Below are 19,670 nucleotides of genomic sequence, written 5' to 3' on the forward strand. Positions count from 1 at the left end.
TGGCGGGAATTTAAAAGAAAATAACAAATTAAGAAAAAGTTTACATGACATATTTTTTAATAATAAATATTGGGCCAAAATCTTAATTTTTTTTTTCAAAAATAAAAATCCTTAGGTACGGAAGTCTGAATACACACACACACACACACATATATATATATATATAATTCCATGTAATTTTTATTTTTAATAGGTATTTTGACGGCAAAGGAGGTCATTTTAGATTTTTTAGGAGGTGAAAAAATGTTTTTTTTTAAGAGGCCGGGTCTAATGGGGAGAGGTATTACACACACATACACATACAATGAGCTGTAATTATTTTCATAGATAGATAGTTAATCATTATTTTGGAATATATATGTACATATACGGTCATGTATACAGATTTTATTCCTTAAAATATATGGTCTATATATATACATACGTTCATTTTAATTTAAGTATACCCTTATGATCATACACGAACGTACTTATATATACAACCGAATTAGTATTTTTTTTTTCAGTCTTTCTTATTGGCATAAAACGATATTTTTATTACCAAATTTACATGCAATATTTAGTCAACAAAATAATTATATAATTATTATTTTTCAAATAAATTTGTTTCCTTTTGCCCCCCTAGCTAATTCATATTTGGTATGCTAACTAGACTTTTCCTTTGAAATTACCTGTCCTATGTTCTGAACGTTGATCTTACATTTTCAGACATCAGCCCTGACAGACAATTCCTACGCGCATATATACACACGCGTACTCGCTACAAGGAGCAGATACCTGATCAGTGTTCGATCCAAGTGGCTGAACACATAGTGTAATCCGAAATGGGTAAATAATACATGAGTGTTTCTGCAGCTAAAACACGATGATCACTTCTCGTATTGTTTTTAAGGTTCGAATCAGAGGTCCAAAATAAGGGAGAAGTACAGGTGGAGAGACGTGATTGGATGAAACAAAAGCCAGTATTATTGTGCCAAAGCATGGGATAGTTGTCAGTGCATGAAATTAACGAAGAAAGAATCTGAGTGTAGGTGTCATTTATTAATGGAGTCCTCAGAAATAAACTCTAATTAAGAGTGAAGCCCAAATGCATATATAACGGGTCCTTCTCATTATCTTCAGTCTCTATCTGTCCTTATAATCTCTTCATCTCTGCAGGCAAGGGTATGTGTAGTGTGTGAGGCTTGCTTTCTTCTAGCTCTATAACTCTCTAGGACTTTGAAAATAATAATGGTAGCCAGCCTTCATGAGTTCTTTATAAATCGATCATTTGATTTGATTTTCAAGCTACCTTGCCCATTGTTTGTAATTTTGTTCTAAGATTTTACTCATTTTGATGGGGTTTACATGAATATGAGTGTTTCACTTTTGTCTTTTTTTGTTATGTTTAGGGCTCGTCGATCTTCATCTCAAAATGAGTGACGCACTAGATCAAGCTCTAAGCAAGCTGCTAGGTGAGATCGATTTCGATATATGCACGGCCTGCAAAAGCTATATATCATTTCCATGAATATATCATATGTGTGCATTTGCTTTTGTACCTATACTCCTCATTCTGTTTGATTGATATATTCTTTATAAATGAGTGTTTGGTTCATATTGGATTATGTTTTTTTTTTTAACTTGATGTTTTATTCTTGGATCGATGATTCATGAGTTCCATCCTCATGATCACTGAAGGCATGAGGAAAAGCTTGAATCGATGATGTGAAAATGAGTGATTCATTCCAAAAAGAAAATCAAATTAAAAAAAAAAAAAAAAGTGAAAATCTAGTGCCTTGGGTTTGCAGTGCCCCGTTTAGTTATACAAATGAGATGAGATGTTTTAAATAGTAATGAATAAAATATTGTTATAATATAATTTTTGAATATTAATTTTGTATTGAGATTTGAAAAAGTTAGATTGTTTATTATATTTTGTATTGGGATTTGAAAAAGTTGTAATGATGAATTGAGATGAATTGAGATGAGATTTTTGGTTTTGGTTAACCAAACAAGGTACTTTTCTATCAATTTTGAAACAAGTTAATTAGGGTTAATGTGATAAGAAAATCAAGATGAAAAGGAGACCTCAAAATGGCCTAAAAAAGGATCATGCATGAGGTTTTTGTTGGTGATTTAATGAATTCATGACGTTGTGTTCGATCTTCACCTAGAGAGATGGTCTCTACAATCTTCTTGTCGAAAAATCCTTAGAGGATCAATACATCAGGGATGATTTTACTTACTTATTGAAACTATATTGTATGAGACAAGTTATGGAATCTCAAACTCAAAAAAGATAAATTCATCTCAACTAGTTGGGATCACATTAACCATATGCAAGTCATGATTAATAATTTAACACTTGATATTTGTTCGGCATAATAATTACCGTAGTTTGCGGCACTTTCAACACGTGGCAAATACGGATATGTAAACCTTCCGATTAGAAATGGTATTTTTCCCCCCAATTTACGTCGTTTGTGCATGAATAATTATCCTTCTAACCTAAAAATGGTATATTGACATCATTCCCAACCAAAAAGGGTATGTATATTCTCGCCTGATGATCTGCGTTGATTTTTTAACGAGTGTCTATCTTCTATTGGTCATGGTACATAATTTTGCGGATTTGCATAATGTAAAAAGAAAAACTTGATGGTATTTCTATGCTTTTGAGATATATACTAGTATTATGAAACATCCAAACGATTATACCTAATTACATATATGAAGTCATTAGATACTATCCATGAATTCTCTTTCTAATTTCTAAACCACCATAGATCATGAAATAGTGTGTACTTTGAGAAACGCATGCTATACTTCCAACTACATGATATGATAAGCTACCATCACTAACTTGATTTGATTTTTGTTAATTCAAGCCTGGTTTTGATTATCATGTATAGGTAGAGTGGGATCTAAAAGGCTTGAGAGAAAAAGATGGAGATCATTGCATATGATTAGAGGAGGGCGAATTGAAAATGTTTCAGGAAATAGGGTTAAAATATATATGATATTCGAAAATTAATCCTTTAAATTTCTAGAGCTTTACATGTGCTCCATTAGGGTTTAAGGTTTTCAGAAAGAAATTTAGTATATAGTCATCAATTTAGCCGTGCTGCCTAATATAACCTACTTAATTACGCACTAATTAGTTATTAATATGAACGATACCGCCTTCTGGAACCTAGCTTTTTAGAGTTAAATTACCTAAAATACAATTATTAAATTAGCCTTGCAAATTGCTTCATTAATGTGCCACAAGATATAAGGTAATTCAACAGTAGGCCTCACTGATATTTCACTATATATGTATTAATTAGATGATCTATATATTTAATTCATTATAATTTCCCGATTTAAACAGGCTACTATAAATTAACAGGCTATTGATGATCATCTCTTGATACGGGATCACGATCATGCATGTACTGGTATTATTCATGTTGGATGTGCAAATATTAATAGCAGTCATGTGCCACCAAATTAATCCTTGTAGTTTCATGTTAATGTAATTCCTCATGCAATACATCATGAATATTAATGTTACACTCTAGATGTGGTTTGGATAATGAGATTAGATGAGATAATTTTAGATGAAAGTTAAATAAAATATTGTTAGAATATTATTATTGTTTTGAGATTTAAAAAAAATTGAATTGTTTATTATATTTTGTATGTGAATTTGAGAAAATTATAATAATGAGATGAAATGAAATGAAACACTTTCATCTTTTAAATGGGGCTATAGAGTGCCTGGCCGGGTATCATGTGCACACAAATTGGTATTAATTAATTTCTTGCTGCAAATAATATTCATGTCTTTCAACCACTTATAATGATCTCCATCAATATATATATATATCCTCTAATATTTCTATATGATCAAATAATAATATTTGAGGTAAATGAGAAAATAACTAAAAATTTACTAATTAATCAGTAAATGTTAAATTAATAGAGAATAATCGAAGGAGATCAATGATTAAAAAATAATTAATAACAACTTTCTTCTTTATTATTTAGTTTTATATATCGAAATACAATTATTTCATTTATAATTCAATTAATTAAGCTCATGATGTCCCAACATTTAAGCGCACATACGTAAGTGTTAAGGCCTTGATCATATATTATTGAATTCTCGTATTATGCATATATTATATATAATTACTTGATCTAGCTTGTAAAATTAATAATATTCGTGGAAAACAGAAGAATATCCACTGTCTAGTTGTTCATCAAACGGAGGTGTCTGCACCTCCTGCGGCCTCGAGATTCTTATTAACGAGGAAGCTCCCATATTGGCCGGAGATGACGACGCAAATGATCAAGATGATGTTGTCCAGGAGCGAAGAGACAGTGACTTGGTTAGCCCCTTGGAAAATGTGGTCAAAATGATCACTTCTGCTGATGATCATGAGGTAAGTAATTTAATTAAAAAAAAATTACTTAGTTTATCTCCCTAGCTAGCTTGTTCTTGAATATCATACGCATTTTTGTGTCGAAAACTTGCAAATGACAAGACCTCGATCTTATAGATCATACATAAGTGATATTATATAATTTTTCAGAATCGTAAGATCAGCGACGTCTCCAATGTTGCTGATCAAGAATCAGTGTTGATTGGAGCAATTGTAGCTAAGGTGCTTGGTGGTGTGAGATACGTTGGCCAGGTTACAGGTTATGAGGCTGAAACTGGACGGTTCAAGGTTTGATCATATATATATATATATATATATATATGCTCTTTATTCATGATGAGCTCGTACTTCTTTTTCTTTAATTTAATTACTTAAATTGCCACTGTTAATACTAACAGAAGATTTTCTTGTTGCAGATCATATATGAAAATAATTACGAGGAGAGTGTGGAGAAGGAAGAATTGCTTCAAATGTTTGCCTCCCAGGATCTAGTTCGCACCTATTATAATCGTGTAGCAACTGGGTGAGTAATGTTAGATATAATATATCATGCAATGTCCAAGTCCTGTACAATCATTTTATATGATCTCGTATTTACTGTTGCATAATCAATAACTGCAAATATTATTTTTCAATTTAAAATTAGTGATTGATCATATAGTACGTAGTACATGCATGATCATGTTTAATTTATTGATTCATCATGATATATATCCATATATATATAGTGAAGATCAATCTTATAATGATTTCATGACAACACTGCGAAAGCAAGTCCTAGATCATGGTCACGATCTTCCACCTAGAAATTGCATGTTTTAATCCTGCATGCTGCATGGTTTTAGAATTTTTCGCGTTTGGATTTTCCAGCAGACTAGATCAGTAGTACGTACGTACTAGCTAGCTATAGGTATCATGATCTAATTCATTTTGACTAGCTTAATGGAACCTGCATTATTTATTTTTGTCATATATTAACAACTTTAATTAATTCAAACAATATTTAGTGGCAAACCTATATTAACAACTTTAATTAATTCAAACAATATTTAGTGGTAAACCGAGAAAAACTCGAAGGAGAAAGAAGGCTGCAAAGGCTAGGCAGGACAAAACCGACTATATCCCAGCCAAAAGGGTCCCAAGAGCAGAAAAGGAAAGCACGTACATTCCCCTGGCATTCCGGGAGACGAGGAAGGATGCCTACTATTGGTACTACTTCTAGTTATAAGGTCAGTAGCTTTGAATATATATATTATTGCATACTTACACTATATAATTAATTTGTGACAAAAGTTTATATATATAGTAAAATTCTATATACACTATACTATCATTCTACTTTCATTTCACTGAGTAAGATATGACACACTTATCACCATTGAATTATTATTTATTGCATATTTTTTTATCATCCAATAGTAATAAATGTGTCACATCTTACTTAATAGAATAAGAGAATGGTGTATAGCATTACTCATATATATATTAAGACGAAAGATAAGATACATTGACCATATTATATTAATTGGGTTTGATTGAATGATTAATTGTTTTTTTATCTCATATATATCTAGGTTTAAGGATGGAGTAAATCAAGGAGCTGGCAAACGAGGGATATTGAATACATACTGGAAAGTTTAACTTCAGATCCATGGCTAATACATCTCTTATTATTTATCTACCTTAATTTATTCAGTACTCCTTATCTCGATCGTTCGTTTGGAGTATCAAAACTAATTAAAAGTACTGTTGTAGACGTACTGCCTACTAGTGCCTGCACTATGTTGTCATGTCGTTTATGTTTCTCATGATCTTTCAGACAAATTACCAAATAAAACTGATCTGATCTAGTACTCTCTGGGTAGCTAGACTATAAGATGTTTGATCTTCTAGTACTTGTTATAAATTTGGACTGCAACGGTCGTTGTCAGACAATATATATGTCAATCGAGTCTTATTATCTTTGATCTTATATTTAATGAAAAATCAGAACCTAATAAATTAATGCTTATGATCTTAGGATGGCATGAAGTACTCCGTCGATCCCCCCCCTTTTTCCTCTTGCTAATTGGGATTATATATATAATATGCATGTTACAAGAAAAATAGATTTTTGTGACCAATTTATAGCAACGAAAAGACTATTCACAATCAAATTAATCGGTTACAAATAGTTTTTTCATTACAATAAATTGGTTATAAAAACCTGTTTTTCTTGTAGCGCATGTATACATGTTAACACACACACACATCTTAGTAAGATCAGTATATCATTTTTGGCCTATCACATGAGTGATCAAGCTGTTTTTTAAGTACTCATCATTACGAACTATCTGATCATGATGCTTTGACTCAATTAATTAAGTTTATATACCATTAATACAAATGCTAGCTAGCTCTTAATAATTAGATCGTGTGCCAGATATCATTATGTAATCAATATATATACTGTTCGTACCGAAACTTAATTAGAAGTTAAAAACTAATTAGGACTCGATCGAGCAAGTGATGATCTTATGAGCGGGGAGTTTAGGCGGGATGCAGGAAGCTGGCGACATTTCAATTTGTGTCCCATAAATCTAAGTAATGCATGTATATATAACGAGCTAGGAAGCATATTTTGGAGTACAATAAAAAATATTAAGGACTCATTTGGATAATGAGATGGAATGAAATTGTTTATGATCAATAATAGTGGAATTGTTGAGTTGAGATGAAATGAGATAGTTTTTAAAAATTTTGTATGTTTAGATTAGGAAGTGAGATGAGATGGTTTTTACTTTTTTGAGATTTGATAGATGTGAGTCACATCAATTATTACATATTGTTTGTAATGATTTTGTTTTATTTATAAATAATAATAGTAATTTTTAAATTACCTACTCAAATTTAATTTTTTTATAATATGTTTCGTAATAATATTATTATAAAATATCAAATCAAAATATTTTTTGTCAAGAAAATAATTAAATAATTAAAAAGATGTGAAACAAGCTAGAAACTCCCTTCAAAATGAAACAAGCCGGCGGTTTCATTTCATTTTTCTGAGAAGCAAAAGCATATGACCGTTGTTTTGTCTTTACTCAAAGAGTAATGCTACTTATCATCCTAATTCTTGTCATCTTCTCATTATTTTATGATGTAGTATTAGATGATTGGAGATTATTTATTATATTTAATTTGGAAACCTATCATCTAATGTCATATTATAAGATGGTGAAATGATAATGAGAATTAGAATAATGAATAGATTTTTTCTTACTCAAAAACACGTGAAACAAGCTAGAAACTCACTTCAAAATTTCAAAATGTGGGTTTGGATATGAAATCATCTCCCTAAGCATGCTTTAATTAATTTAACGTAGATAAAATATTTGGTCAAACGTTGATGCTTTAGATTTGAAGTATATTTTTTTCCTTTGAAACTAGCTAGTCGATCGTATGATATGCAGTAGTACTACTATTGTCAAAATGTTCTTTCTCTCTGTCTCTGTCTCTATCTCTCTCTCTCTAACGATCGAGTATTAGGAGATATTTGGTAATGTTTAATTTTCATCTCATTTCCTTTTTAAACATCATTAAAATAAAAACACATTCAAACTAATCATGACATTTTTTTTCAAACTAATCATCACAAACTTTTCCAAAATTTTAAACAAAATATTAAAAAAAAAATTCAACTTTTTCAAATTCTAAAAAATATAAAATTAAAAAATTATATTCTAAAAATATTTTAACTTTACAATATTTTATTCAACTTTTTTCTCTCACTTTTCAAAACTCCATAAAATATTATAACTCAAATCATTTTACTACTATTCACAAACTGTTTCATTACTATTCACAGATTTCTCATTTCATAATCTAATTTCCCAAGCATGCATCCCCTTATGTCAAATGTCAATATATATAATCTAATAAATAATCAATTTTGCAGAAATATTGTTGTCTAAATCTGCAAGTGCATGCATGGGGTTTTGGAAATAGAATGAGAAGTTGCGTAAAAACAACATGAATTTTGATTTTTTTTTTTTTCCTTATTTTTTTTGTTGGGTAGCTAGCTAGGCTAGAAATTAAAATGTATATCATGTGGAAATGATTAATTTAGAGCTTCTTGAATTATTGAAATGAGAAACATTGATTTGAACGATAGGTGATATGATCATCATGATCATGTGATATTTATGTAATATAGTGGCCGGCTTTGATTGATCATCTTCTGGCCAAAATTATTAACACCAGCTAGCTAGATCATCATCATCATCAATAAGTTAGAATTAATTTGATCAAATATTGATTCATGTAAGTGAATTAAGCCCTAATTTAAAGATATTAATCATGATCATTCAAACGTATCGAAATTTACCTAACTTGCTTCGATACACGTATGGCATGATTACATGCACGACGCATGTCGTCCTCGCTTGCCAGAGCATTATTCCTCCCTGACTTCTTGATGATCTTCATCAGCGTCCTCACTCCACCTCTTTGTGAATTGTCACCCGGCTATGTTATGTCGTCATAACAATGCTAAGCCCACACCGTGAAAGCCTAAAATGCATAAGAACGAGATATATGTTTTTGCAACAATCATAATATGCAAAAGGGCTGTGTTGTTGATTTTACGCAAAAAGATTAAATCCACGCTGCAAAGAACTAAAATACGGAAAGAGTAATGTTACATACAGTCATTTTTGCGTACTCTCTGCGCACTCCACTGATATGATTGGCTGGATTAATTTTTTTTTAATACACAACCAATCATATCACTGGAGTGCACAAAGAAGTCCGCAAAAATGACTGCACATAAAATTTTTCATACGGAAAACGATATATTGTTTTTGCGGCAATCATAATATGTTTCAAAGGAATTTAATTGTCGCCGCAAAAACAAATTCAACTGTGCACTTACCCGAATCCCACCATTAGCAGTGAAAAGCTCTGATGATGTAGAATTGACCGCAAAAGATAGTTTTAGTGTCAATTTCTCTATGGTTAGAAATGATTTGGTCACAAAACCATATAATCTTGTAGTGCCCCTAGCTAACGCTTGACCTGCAAAACCCTAGCTAGCTAACTCCCCCGGCCCGCCCAACCAAGCTTCTAGTTTATAATAATTAACTCCCCCCTACTCAAACAAAATGAACACGTACGCATCCTCGAACCTAATTAACCTGATCATAGAAATTATTCCCGTTCTCTCTTCCGTCATCATGATCTCTTCTATCCTCAAGCTAGCGCAAGCTCCCACTGGAGTACGTACGACCATGCGCCCTGGCCGCTATGTGCAATGGTGCCTTGCACTGTACGGCAGCAGCGCCAACGACCATGCATTTGCACCTTCACGGATTTACAACATTAGTTGGATGCATGTATACCACTTGAACGGGAACGTACGTGGATAATTAAATACTGTACATGATTTGAGTACATTAATCTTTTTATAAAACAGAAAAATTTATGTAAAAGTCTATGAATGATGGTTTTATATACATATAATATCCCAATTATCAAGAGGTATAAGAAAAGGGGAGGTGTTCATTACATGATATGCAAAGATTATATGCAATTTATATCCTAATGCATATTACATGATATGCCTTTATTTATTACGTTAATCTGATCATTCATATATATATAACAGATACAAGACAAAAATGAGTTTTTATGGAGCTAGCTAGCTTGATATATAATTCTAAGACATACTATACATTAAAGATGAGTTTTTTTTTTTGGCAAGAACTAGAACCCATTTCTTACATATCATGTATTAATTCACCTGATATTATAGAATCTCCTCACTTGTCAGTAGGCTTCATTTGGCATGCACTCAACTTCCACACTTCGAACCCCAAGTTCCATGCATGCGTTCTCTTTTCCTCAACCTCTCTTGCTGCTCATGATCTCTCACACCTGGACCAGAAATCATGGCAGATTTTTTCTTTAATAATAAAACCCACTATCCCTGCCCCCAAGTAATTTTATTTAGCATCCATGAAGAACCAAGATGGGACAGGCCGCTCGCCAAGGAAAAAAAAAAGGCAAGGTAGGGGGAGGGTTTAAAACTAAAAGCATGAAAATCTATCCATTGAATGACAAAATGGAAATTTTTTTAAGTTGTCATCATCTCACAAAATTGAACAACAACAATGTGTTCTTATTTTCTAAGCATACTGACATTGACATCAACAGATACAGTCTCAGTTTTATCCCATAAAAATACTCTCATTCAAGTGCCGCTTTTAGGGATTTGGCGAATGTTTCTAATTCTTTCAGCCCTTCCGCAGGGGATTTCGCCTCAGCCAGCACCTTCACCATTGCACTCCCAACAATAACACCATCGGCTCCCCATCCTGCTATCTGTTCCAGAATTTACACTGAGTAATATTTGCATACATGATAGGAAGCATAACAGTAAATACAAGCATTAATTAAGGTACATGTTAGAAAACAAACCTGTTTCACATGCTCAGGTTTTGATATGCCAAAGCCCACTGCCACAGGTTTGGTTGTCTCCTGTCATATAAAATTATCATGCCATTCATGTAAAGAATTTAATCATATCATCAACCCAAGGCTTTTAGTTAAGGGCCACTTATCATGCTAATAGCAGATAGTTATCCAGGGCCATTCCTGAAAAGCAGTTTAGACATGCACATCATACTAGGGATCAAGGGTATTTGATTATACCCAAGCATCTCAACAGATCCTTTTTCTGGGTAAGTAAAGGAATGTAATAAGATGGCAGAAATCATACTTGGATGATATTTATATTCCGAAGCACACTGATTATACATTATTCAACTCTTTAGACTCAAATGTGATGTATTGAATGTTGATACTAGAGGGCCTGTACATCCCCATGATTATTCGGGACGTTGTTCTCGGACACCCCGGTGCCAATTAAAAAAAGAAAGAAAGAATGTTGATAATAGATTAATGAGCATCTAGTTTAGTTCTAGTTATAAAACTAGTTGCATATAAATCCAATTTTAACATTCCATACATGATACATTGTAGTAGACAAGCCCGATCACTAATGAGAAAATAATGTGGAAAACTAGAATCCTCGTTCGGATAGCTATCTAAACTCATCTCATCTTATTTCCTTTCCAAACATCATTTAAACACAAACATTTTCTAATTTCAAATATTAAATATTTTCATCTAATCATTACAACTTTCCCAAACTTCCAAACAAAACACACAAAAAAAATTCAACTGTTTCAAATCCCAAAACAAAAATTATATTATAACAATATTATAACTTAATGTTTTTATAATCGAGATATTTTCTAACTTCATCTCTGAACAAAATTTACAGGATATTCCTCTTGCAGGTGGCTCTTTCACTTGGTCAAGCAACCGAGATCTTCTATCTTGGTCAACGCTTGATAGATTCCTAATCTCTCCGGATTGGGAGGCACATTATCCGGACCTCATTCAGAAGAGACTTCCCAGGTTGTGTTTGGATCACTTTCCCATCTTTTTGAATAGTGATGGCATTCGAAGAGGACCAAGGTACTTCAAGTTTGAGAACACGTGGTTGAAGTCAGATGGATTTATGGATAGAATACGACATTGGTGGTCTTCTTACCAATTTCATGGCAATCCTAGTTATATTCTGGCTTGTAAACTAAAGTCTCTGAAAATAGACTTGAAGGTGTGGAATGAGCAACTGTTTGGTAATGGAAAGTCAAAAAAAGGTTCTCTTGGAAGAGCTTAAGGGTTTGGAGGGCATGGAAGAGGAGAAGGTACTATTTGAAACCGAGCAAGCTTGAAAACCAAGTTATGGCAGACATTGAATAGATTTCTCTCCTGGAAGAAATTTCTTGGCATAAAAAATCGCAAGCTTTATGGTTAAAGGAATGGGATAGATGCATCAAGTTTTTCCACTAGGTGGCCAACTCACATAGGCGAAACAATGCCATAGAAACTTCGATGATAGATGGGGTGGCCCCATCCAACCAAATTGAGATCTTAGATCATATTGTCAATTATTATGATAATTTGCTTTCAGAACAATATTCGTGGAGGCCAAGACTCGATGGGCTAGTTTTTGAGGTTCTTGATTCGTAGGCAACGGAACAACTTGAAAGGCCATTTGATGAGGAAGAAGTCAGGCTAGTAGTAAAAAGTATGGCGAGCGACAAAGCACCAGGCCCTGATAGCTTTTCAATGGCCTTTTTTCAGACTTGCTGGGATGTGCTTAAAGGAGATCATGGGGCTTTTCCATGAATTTCATGAAAGTGGGCAGTTCGAGAAAAGTCTAAATGCAACTTTTTTAGCACTCATTCCTAAAAAGCCTGGCATAGTAGAGATAAAAGATTATTGTCCTATTAGCTGGGTAGGTTTTACAAAATTTTATCCTAAGTTTTGGCGAATAGGTTGAGTAAGGTGATGGAGAGCTTGATTTCAAAGCCTGAAAATGCCTTTGTTAAAGGTAGGCAAATCCTTGACTCGGTACTCATTGCCAATGAATGCTTAGAGAGGAATTTAGTAGGGAGAGCCAGGGCTCCTATACAAGTTGGACATGGAGAAAGCTAATGATCATATCAATTGGAGATTCTTACTTTATATGCTAGAGAGATGTGGTTTTGGCACTAAATGGCGTACATGTATCTATCATTGTATCTCTACGGCTCATTTTTCTGTATTGGTGAATGGTACGTCAAATGGCTTTTTCAAAAGTACTCGAGGATTGTGACAAGGTGACCCTCTTTCTCCGCTTCTCTCTGTTTTTGTGATGGAAGGTTTTAGCAAGTTGATTTCAGGGGTCGTGGCGGGTGGGTTTCTGTCAAGATTCTTAGTGGGTGAGTGACCTTCTAGCTTCTTGGAGAGGTATTCGGGGCAACTCCCAAATTGCATCTATATGGAAGATGATACCTTTATGTCTATGGTGGTGCACTTGCAGGGAGCAAAATGCAAGAAGCTTTGAAGACCATGAGCGATCGGTGGATGAGCTTATAAACTTGTTTTTTAGTACTTTACTCCATTGGTCGATTGTAATTGATTTCCATGGCATGTCTTTTCATGATTTCCTTATAACTTTAAACTAGCATCCATAGGCAATGCTCTTGTATATGCCCTGTATACTTGGGCATTTGCCCTCTTGTTTTATCAATAAAGATTTGTTTACCGATAAAATAAAGAATAATATTTTTATCCAACTTTTTTTCTCATTTCTCAAAACCCAATAAAATATCTTAACACAAACTATTTCACTACTATTTACAGATTTTTTATCTTATCTCAACTTATCTCAACATCCAAACGAGGTCTAAGTAGACACACCTGTTTAATATCTTGAAGAAGGGTTTTAACCCGATCACTCACAGATGTGCGAGCACCAGTGACCCCAACTGAGCTTACCTATAATTCAAAATAATCAAAGTTAACTCTTATATACAGCATAAATTTTCTCTTATAATGAAATGAGTAAGTAAAACAATTAATTTTCTTTTCCTTCTCCTCCCATTGTGGCAAAACAGTGGCATGCAAGAAATGAACTGCATCAACTCTAATTTCTTTTTAAGGATGAATGTATCCACTTTCTTTACTAAAAAACAAAATTTATAATAGCACTGCTAAGACCTACTCGATAGCGACGGAAGCAGACCTGTGAAGATCCTAAAAATGAATCAAGAATGGACAATGCTTTGCTTTCTACATCTCCTTGAAGTTCAATGGAGACCAAAATCAAGAAAACGAGTTTCTAATAATATGATAAAGCTGTATCACCATACATCTGTAGATTATCATCTTGATGTATTTGAAAAATCAGAAAAGTATATTGAGCAATTTAACACAGGATCCTGCCACCAATAATAAAGGTGTGGATTTCTATACTTGGAAAAGGGAATATGTTGTCAACATAACCATCATCTCTCTGTCTCATAAACAAACACAAATTCTGAAAATGTAAATTCAAATCCCCTTTCCCACAGCACAAGTAGAAAATAAATGGGCAATCTAAAAGAACGCATAAATGTAGAGGCTTTTTGGCAGGGACATAAAAGTTACAGATCAATTAAATGAACAAAAAAAAAAAAAAAAGAAAAGGAAACAAAAGAACATGGTAATCAACTATAGAAAAGGATCTTACAAGATACACAAATCCTTCTGCAGCTTCAACAATGGCTTTCATTCGAGCTGTTGGGGTAGTGGGTGTTGTGAGGAGTACCTTAACCGCACCATGACACACATCAGACCAAAAGAATTCATTAACAGGCTATTAACCACGTAGGTATTTTTAAGAGGGCATTGCATAGCTAATCTGAAGGGAAAATCTTATAACCACTTAGTAAATGATGTCAACTCAAAAACACTTATGAGTCTTATAAGAACAGGGTAGGGGATAAGGTCATAGCCTCAAAACCTACCAAGTGCATGGGTAATATAATAAAACAAAAACAATTTAGAAAATGAGGTCAACAAAAGACATTGGCATCTTAAAGCAAAGAGTTGTAATAAAAAAAAAAAAAAGGAGCATCAAGCCATCTCAAAATGGCATGCAGAAATTTTCCAAGATTACAGTCTTTAAGACTAATAATTTACTTACACTTTAAAAAAGTAATTAAAAATAAAGATGAATGCAGAACCTATATGACTAGAACCATCACCTGACTACTCCCACCTTAATGCTGTGAACCACAGTTTCATATTTCATACAGCAAAAAAAAAAAAAGTGGATTTATTATGGCATAAGATGCACAGCAATACTAGGAAAGACTTCATCCAGAATCCAAAAATGAGGGAAAAAAACATATTCAACTTAGAGGTAGGCAAACCAGTTCAATTCCATTCTTTGCTGCTTCCTTTCTCAGAATTTCAGTCTCCTCTAGCGGAACATCTGGGACTACAAGCCCTGGAAACACATACACAATAGAATTTAACAGAATTAGAAAACAATCCAGAATTCACAAAGGAAACAAGAGAAGGGCAAGAGGTAAAAATGCCTATGCTTTTTACAAGAAATGAATATCAATATGCACAAGAATTGTTTAACAAAAATGATGCGTCCTCTTCTGCAAATATCTGAGGGTAATCACTGCAAATTAGAATGCTTTCAGAAATATTCTTATAATTTATGAAAAAACAAGTACGGAAGTAACCATTAGGAGTAACAAATTCCTGCTGAATATAGGCCTAATATGATTGTTCCATGTTATTACACAATGTAATAAGGCCATTAATGGCCGGTCCAAGCCTAGTCTCTAGCTGTTTCATGTTTGTACAAATAGAAGGAATGCTTGCAATTTGAAGTACTGAGTTCAATAGTAATCACAAGCTTATACGCGCACACGCATGCACACACACACACACATATATGCAAAGTTGGATGGTGATGATCACAAAGGCAAATAAGGTATAAATCTGGACATGAGTTAGTACACAATTCCCCAAGCTATATCTTGGTTAAGAGAAGTTTGAGTTTGTGTATCATGGAATAAGCAACATGAAGCATAGAATAAGGAGTATGCCGCATTAATCCAATTAGTAAATTTCACAGGCCAATGGCCATCAAAGAGCATAACCATAGCATCCCACAATAGCCCCTTCGGTATCATATTTCAAATCATTCATAGTTTATCAACTGAAATCCAAGTTCACCAAGATGGGGAAGATTATGACCAAGAGCATTTAAACTTATCAGCAAAAATGGGATATCTTATTCTACATCATCATGTTGGTTTTCCCAAAAGTTATAGCAGAAAAAAAGTTTGGATAAGCAGAGCCCAAATGGTAAGGAAGGTATCTATTGAGTAGTGAATACATTCAGAACCTATACACAGGAGGGGCACATGTGCAGCATGCAACTAGCATTTGGGTAAATGAAATGATACCGTGAAAAACTCAGCTTCAGCAAATAATAAGTTACCATGTACTCCAACATCTTTTATGGTGTACATGAACTTTTGGACACCTCGCTTGAGAATTGGGTTGTAATATGAGAATAATGCAAGTGGACAAGATAATTGTGGAACCACCTGTCGAGTCAATAATAATAAACATGATAACACTTTCAACTCAAAAATGATAAAAATAAGCAAAGAAGCAATAACGTTTTACACTTCCCCTTCAAGTGATTGTCCACTTACCTACATTCATACATTTATTACAAAGCACGCCTTTAAAGTAAAGAACAATCAAGGACAAGTGTAGCAGTGATGAAAAAAAAAAGTTAACCAGTGATGTCAGAGGAACATGTAATTTTAGGTTTGAGATGGTGGAATATTTTGAAGTAATATATAAGATGGGTGAAGATACATAGCCCATCTTATACTAAATGAATAGTGGTAAAACAATAATAATAATAATAATAATACCAATAACAATTATTCATTTTTTTATAAAAATATATATACTAGACTAAATAATATACAGAATGAGATATTGGCAAAGCATCAATCTTATTGTGCAAGAAAAAATTCTCAAACACACTTCTTTATATTGAGTTTTTACAGAAAAAGATAGGTGGCACAGCCTCAGTCAAATTACTATGCTTTACAAACATTTGACAAAGACCTGCTATTCAATCTTTTGCCTAATACAGCACACTCACTCAAAACTGCAAGAAAGAAATCGAGCCTGTCATTTTATCAAGATCTGATGATGTGCAAATAGATGGCATGGATTGCAGAATGGACATACCTCCTTCAGCATTGAAATAATTGCATTAAAATTGGTCCCTCTTGCCAAGGCACGTGTAGCCGCTGCCTAAAACAGACACATTCATTAAGAGAAGTGCACACAGCAACTTAACAGACAAAAGATACAACTATAGGACCTGGATAACTGGACCATCTGCCAAAGGATCAGAGTATGGTGAACCCAGCTCGATTATGTCTGATCCGCAGGAGTCAAGCACCTTCAATGCTTCTGCAGTGGTAGAAAGGTCAGGATCACCAGCCGTGATGTATGGAATAAATGCCACCTTCACATCAGCATGTTCATTAGAGAAACATTAATTGATAGAAAAACTTGTGAATTGAACACCGGATAATAGCTCATCCCAAAGCACTTCTAAGTGATTAGTATTCAGAAATCAATGAAATAAATGCATCTGATTTCACAATTTGGATAGATGCTAAAATTTACACTACAGGGAGCTCAGCAATTACAAGAGGTCTGTAGCTTAATTTTTAAGTATAATAATGACTGCCAGGAAATAGGAATTCTACACTTCAGAAGATAGAATGGGGCTTTAGGATATTTTGTCCTAATTCAGCTTGGAGATGTAAGCCCTGCACATTTCATCTTTGGTTAGTTATGAAAAACGTAGGAAAACAAAGTCAGCCAGAAATTGACCAAGCCCATGTCAATACTTTTTTTTTATAGGTTTTTTTTTTTTGGTTGATAAATATTAAAAAAAAAAAAAAAAAAAAACATACCTATAAAAGCATTCCATTCATGTCAATGCTTAGAATGGAATACAGTTGCAAATCAGCTTTCTTGTTTTTTCGTTGGTAATTACACACACCAGTGGTTCTTAAAACTACGAAGAACTAGAAGCAGTAACTGATTCGCCAGTTACAAGAAAGCAACTTTTGAGCCAAAACATCAAGTTCTCCACCAGAAAATGCCAGAGGCCTTAACAAAATCACAGCTTGTGGAAAATGATGATAAATTTGCTAATTGAACGGGATTGTGGAGTTTATAACTCGCACAATCAAATGCAGGTGTAGTAGCTCCACGCCTGAAGTTGGACGACAAAAAATTCATGAGATTTTTGTTAAATATTTTTATATTAAGAGATTAAAATCACGGTGTATCCGAAAATCATTAACTCGTGCTCCATTACCACACCGACCAAGATCAACAATGGCGTGTACTAAAATGACAAGAAAACGAGGATAATATGATGAACAGCAACAAGGCAATATACGAGTAGTCCAGTGTCAAAACACCCAAACACTAACTCAGAAAAAACAGATATAAAACAAACTACCAGAAACCCAATTGAAACAGATAATAACCCGTGGAAAAAAAGTAGAATGAAAATTGAAATATAAATAGGCGAATCAGAAAGTGAAATGCTTGCTTACTTTGCCTTGTTTTCTCAATCTAGTGAAAGTCTCAGAGAGCCCAACGGTTTGGTTAGTGCTAACAGAAGCCATTGGAGTGAATCTTGTACTTGGGACTGCTAACCTATGAGAGGGAAAGCGGATAAAAGACTGGGTGTGAGGGCTCTTCTTCAATTGAAAGAAGCTCGTTTTTGGTGACTTGAAAGAAACGGCCATGGCCAAAATAAAACAAAAGAGAAAAAAGGGTTTTCGCTTTGTCTGCAGATACGAATCAAATTCTGTTCAATGACTAGAATAGTTTTGAATTGAAAATGAGAAATGGAAATCGGAGATTTTCACAAGTACACCTGAACAACTCTGATTGACTGACCTAGAATTTGAGGATTTCAGCAAGAGAGAGAGTACGTAAAATAAATTTTATATTATTTAGTATAATAAATGTAGTAATATTTGCTTTGATTGTTTATATTTGTCTGATATTATGTTTACTTATTCTATTATTCTTCTTCTTTTTTTGGTCATTCTACCATTCTTCTCGGTTCAATATTTCTTTATTTCATAGAGTTATTCTATTATATTGAGTAGAATATTGATATCCAAAATTCAAATCACTCTTAAATGATAAAATTTAATTTATATAATTTAAATTTTAAAATTTATTTTTTAAATCAAATTATGTTATATAAATATTTTATTAAATATATCACACACCGATAAATATATACCAATGCCTGTCATTGTGAGTATAATCTTAGTTATTGTAAAAAATCAATGGCTTTAGATTTGATTTTCACTCTAGGGAAGGAAGCCTTCGCGTCCTCTTCCTCCTTCCTCTCATTCCCTAATTCTTCCATTCACCCACCTTGTTTATCATTATTTCTTTTATTTTGTTTTAGTTTACTTTTTTCAAGATTGAAAAAGATAAATTTATAGATTTTCAATAACTTCCAAGAGACACGCATAGTATAAACTGATTCACAAGTCAAAAATCGTTTGAAAGTATTTAACACCATAAATGTAAGATGATTCTCGATGAATAACATAAAATATATTTAAAATAATAAACTTTTGTCCTAAAATAGACTCAATAGATCATGTAAAACAACTCTATATTCCATTCATTTGTATTAACACATGTTGTAGCTATGTTCACCATCTAAATAATTTTTTTTTTTTTAGTATTTCTACTTCATTTCCTCCCTAATTTTCTTTTACCCTGATTTTCACCATC

General features: G+C 33.2%; 2 protein-coding genes across 2 annotated transcripts; one reads left to right on the forward strand and one right to left on the reverse strand.

The window, feature by feature from the left end:
- Positions 1–1,396: 1,396 nt before the first annotated feature.
- On the forward strand, positions 1,397–6,131 carry LOC122302882. Its single transcript, XM_043114334.1, has 6 exons — positions 1,397–1,454; positions 4,204–4,412; positions 4,563–4,700; positions 4,829–4,935; positions 5,466–5,641; positions 5,987–6,131. Exons 1-5 carry the CDS (start codon positions 1,415–1,417, stop codon positions 5,632–5,634), a joined length of 663 nt encoding a protein of 220 aa, XP_042970268.1. The 5' UTR covers positions 1,397–1,414; the 3' UTR covers positions 5,635–5,641; positions 5,987–6,131.
- Positions 6,132–10,470: 4,339 nt separating this feature from the next.
- On the reverse strand, positions 10,471–18,867 carry LOC122305266 (tryptophan synthase alpha chain-like). Its single transcript, XM_043117659.1, has 9 exons — positions 18,461–18,867; positions 17,203–17,349; positions 17,067–17,132; positions 16,294–16,402; positions 15,203–15,279; positions 14,518–14,595; positions 13,707–13,784; positions 10,869–10,928; positions 10,471–10,772 (listed from the first exon to the last, which is right to left on the reverse strand). The coding sequence occupies exons 1-9, from the start codon at positions 18,653–18,655 to the stop codon at positions 10,638–10,640; spliced, it is 945 nt and encodes a 314-aa protein (XP_042973593.1). The 5' UTR covers positions 18,656–18,867; the 3' UTR covers positions 10,471–10,637.
- Positions 18,868–19,670: the final 803 nt, after the last annotated feature.

This window comes from Carya illinoinensis, chromosome 3 (assembly GCF_018687715.1).
Source record: "Carya illinoinensis cultivar Pawnee chromosome 3, C.illinoinensisPawnee_v1, whole genome shotgun sequence".
Classification (NCBI taxonomy): Eukaryota; Viridiplantae; Streptophyta; class Magnoliopsida; order Fagales; family Juglandaceae; genus Carya; species Carya illinoinensis.

Coding starts and splice junctions, on each gene's coding strand:
- LOC122302882 (XM_043114334.1), top strand. CDS start 1,415: ATGAGTGACGCACTAGATCAAGCTCTAAGCAAGCTGCTAG. Junction 1,455..4,203: donor AGCTCTAAGCAAGCTGCTAG/GTGAGATCGATT, acceptor CGTGGAAAACAG/AAGAATATCCACTGTCTAGT. Junction 4,936..5,465: donor TATAATCGTGTAGCAACTGG/GTGAGTAATGTT, acceptor AACAATATTTAG/TGGTAAACCGAGAAAAACTC.
- LOC122305266 (XM_043117659.1), bottom strand. CDS start 18,655: ATGGCCGTTTCTTTCAAGTCACCAAAAACGAGCTTCTTTCAATTGAAG. Junction 14,596..15,202: donor CAAAGAATGGAATTGAACTG/GTTTGCCTACCT, acceptor GGTGCGGTTAAG/GTACTCCTCACAACACCCAC. Junction 10,773..10,868: donor AACCTGAGCATGTGAAACAG/GTTTGTTTTCTA, acceptor ATTCTGGAACAG/ATAGCAGGATGGGGAGCCGA.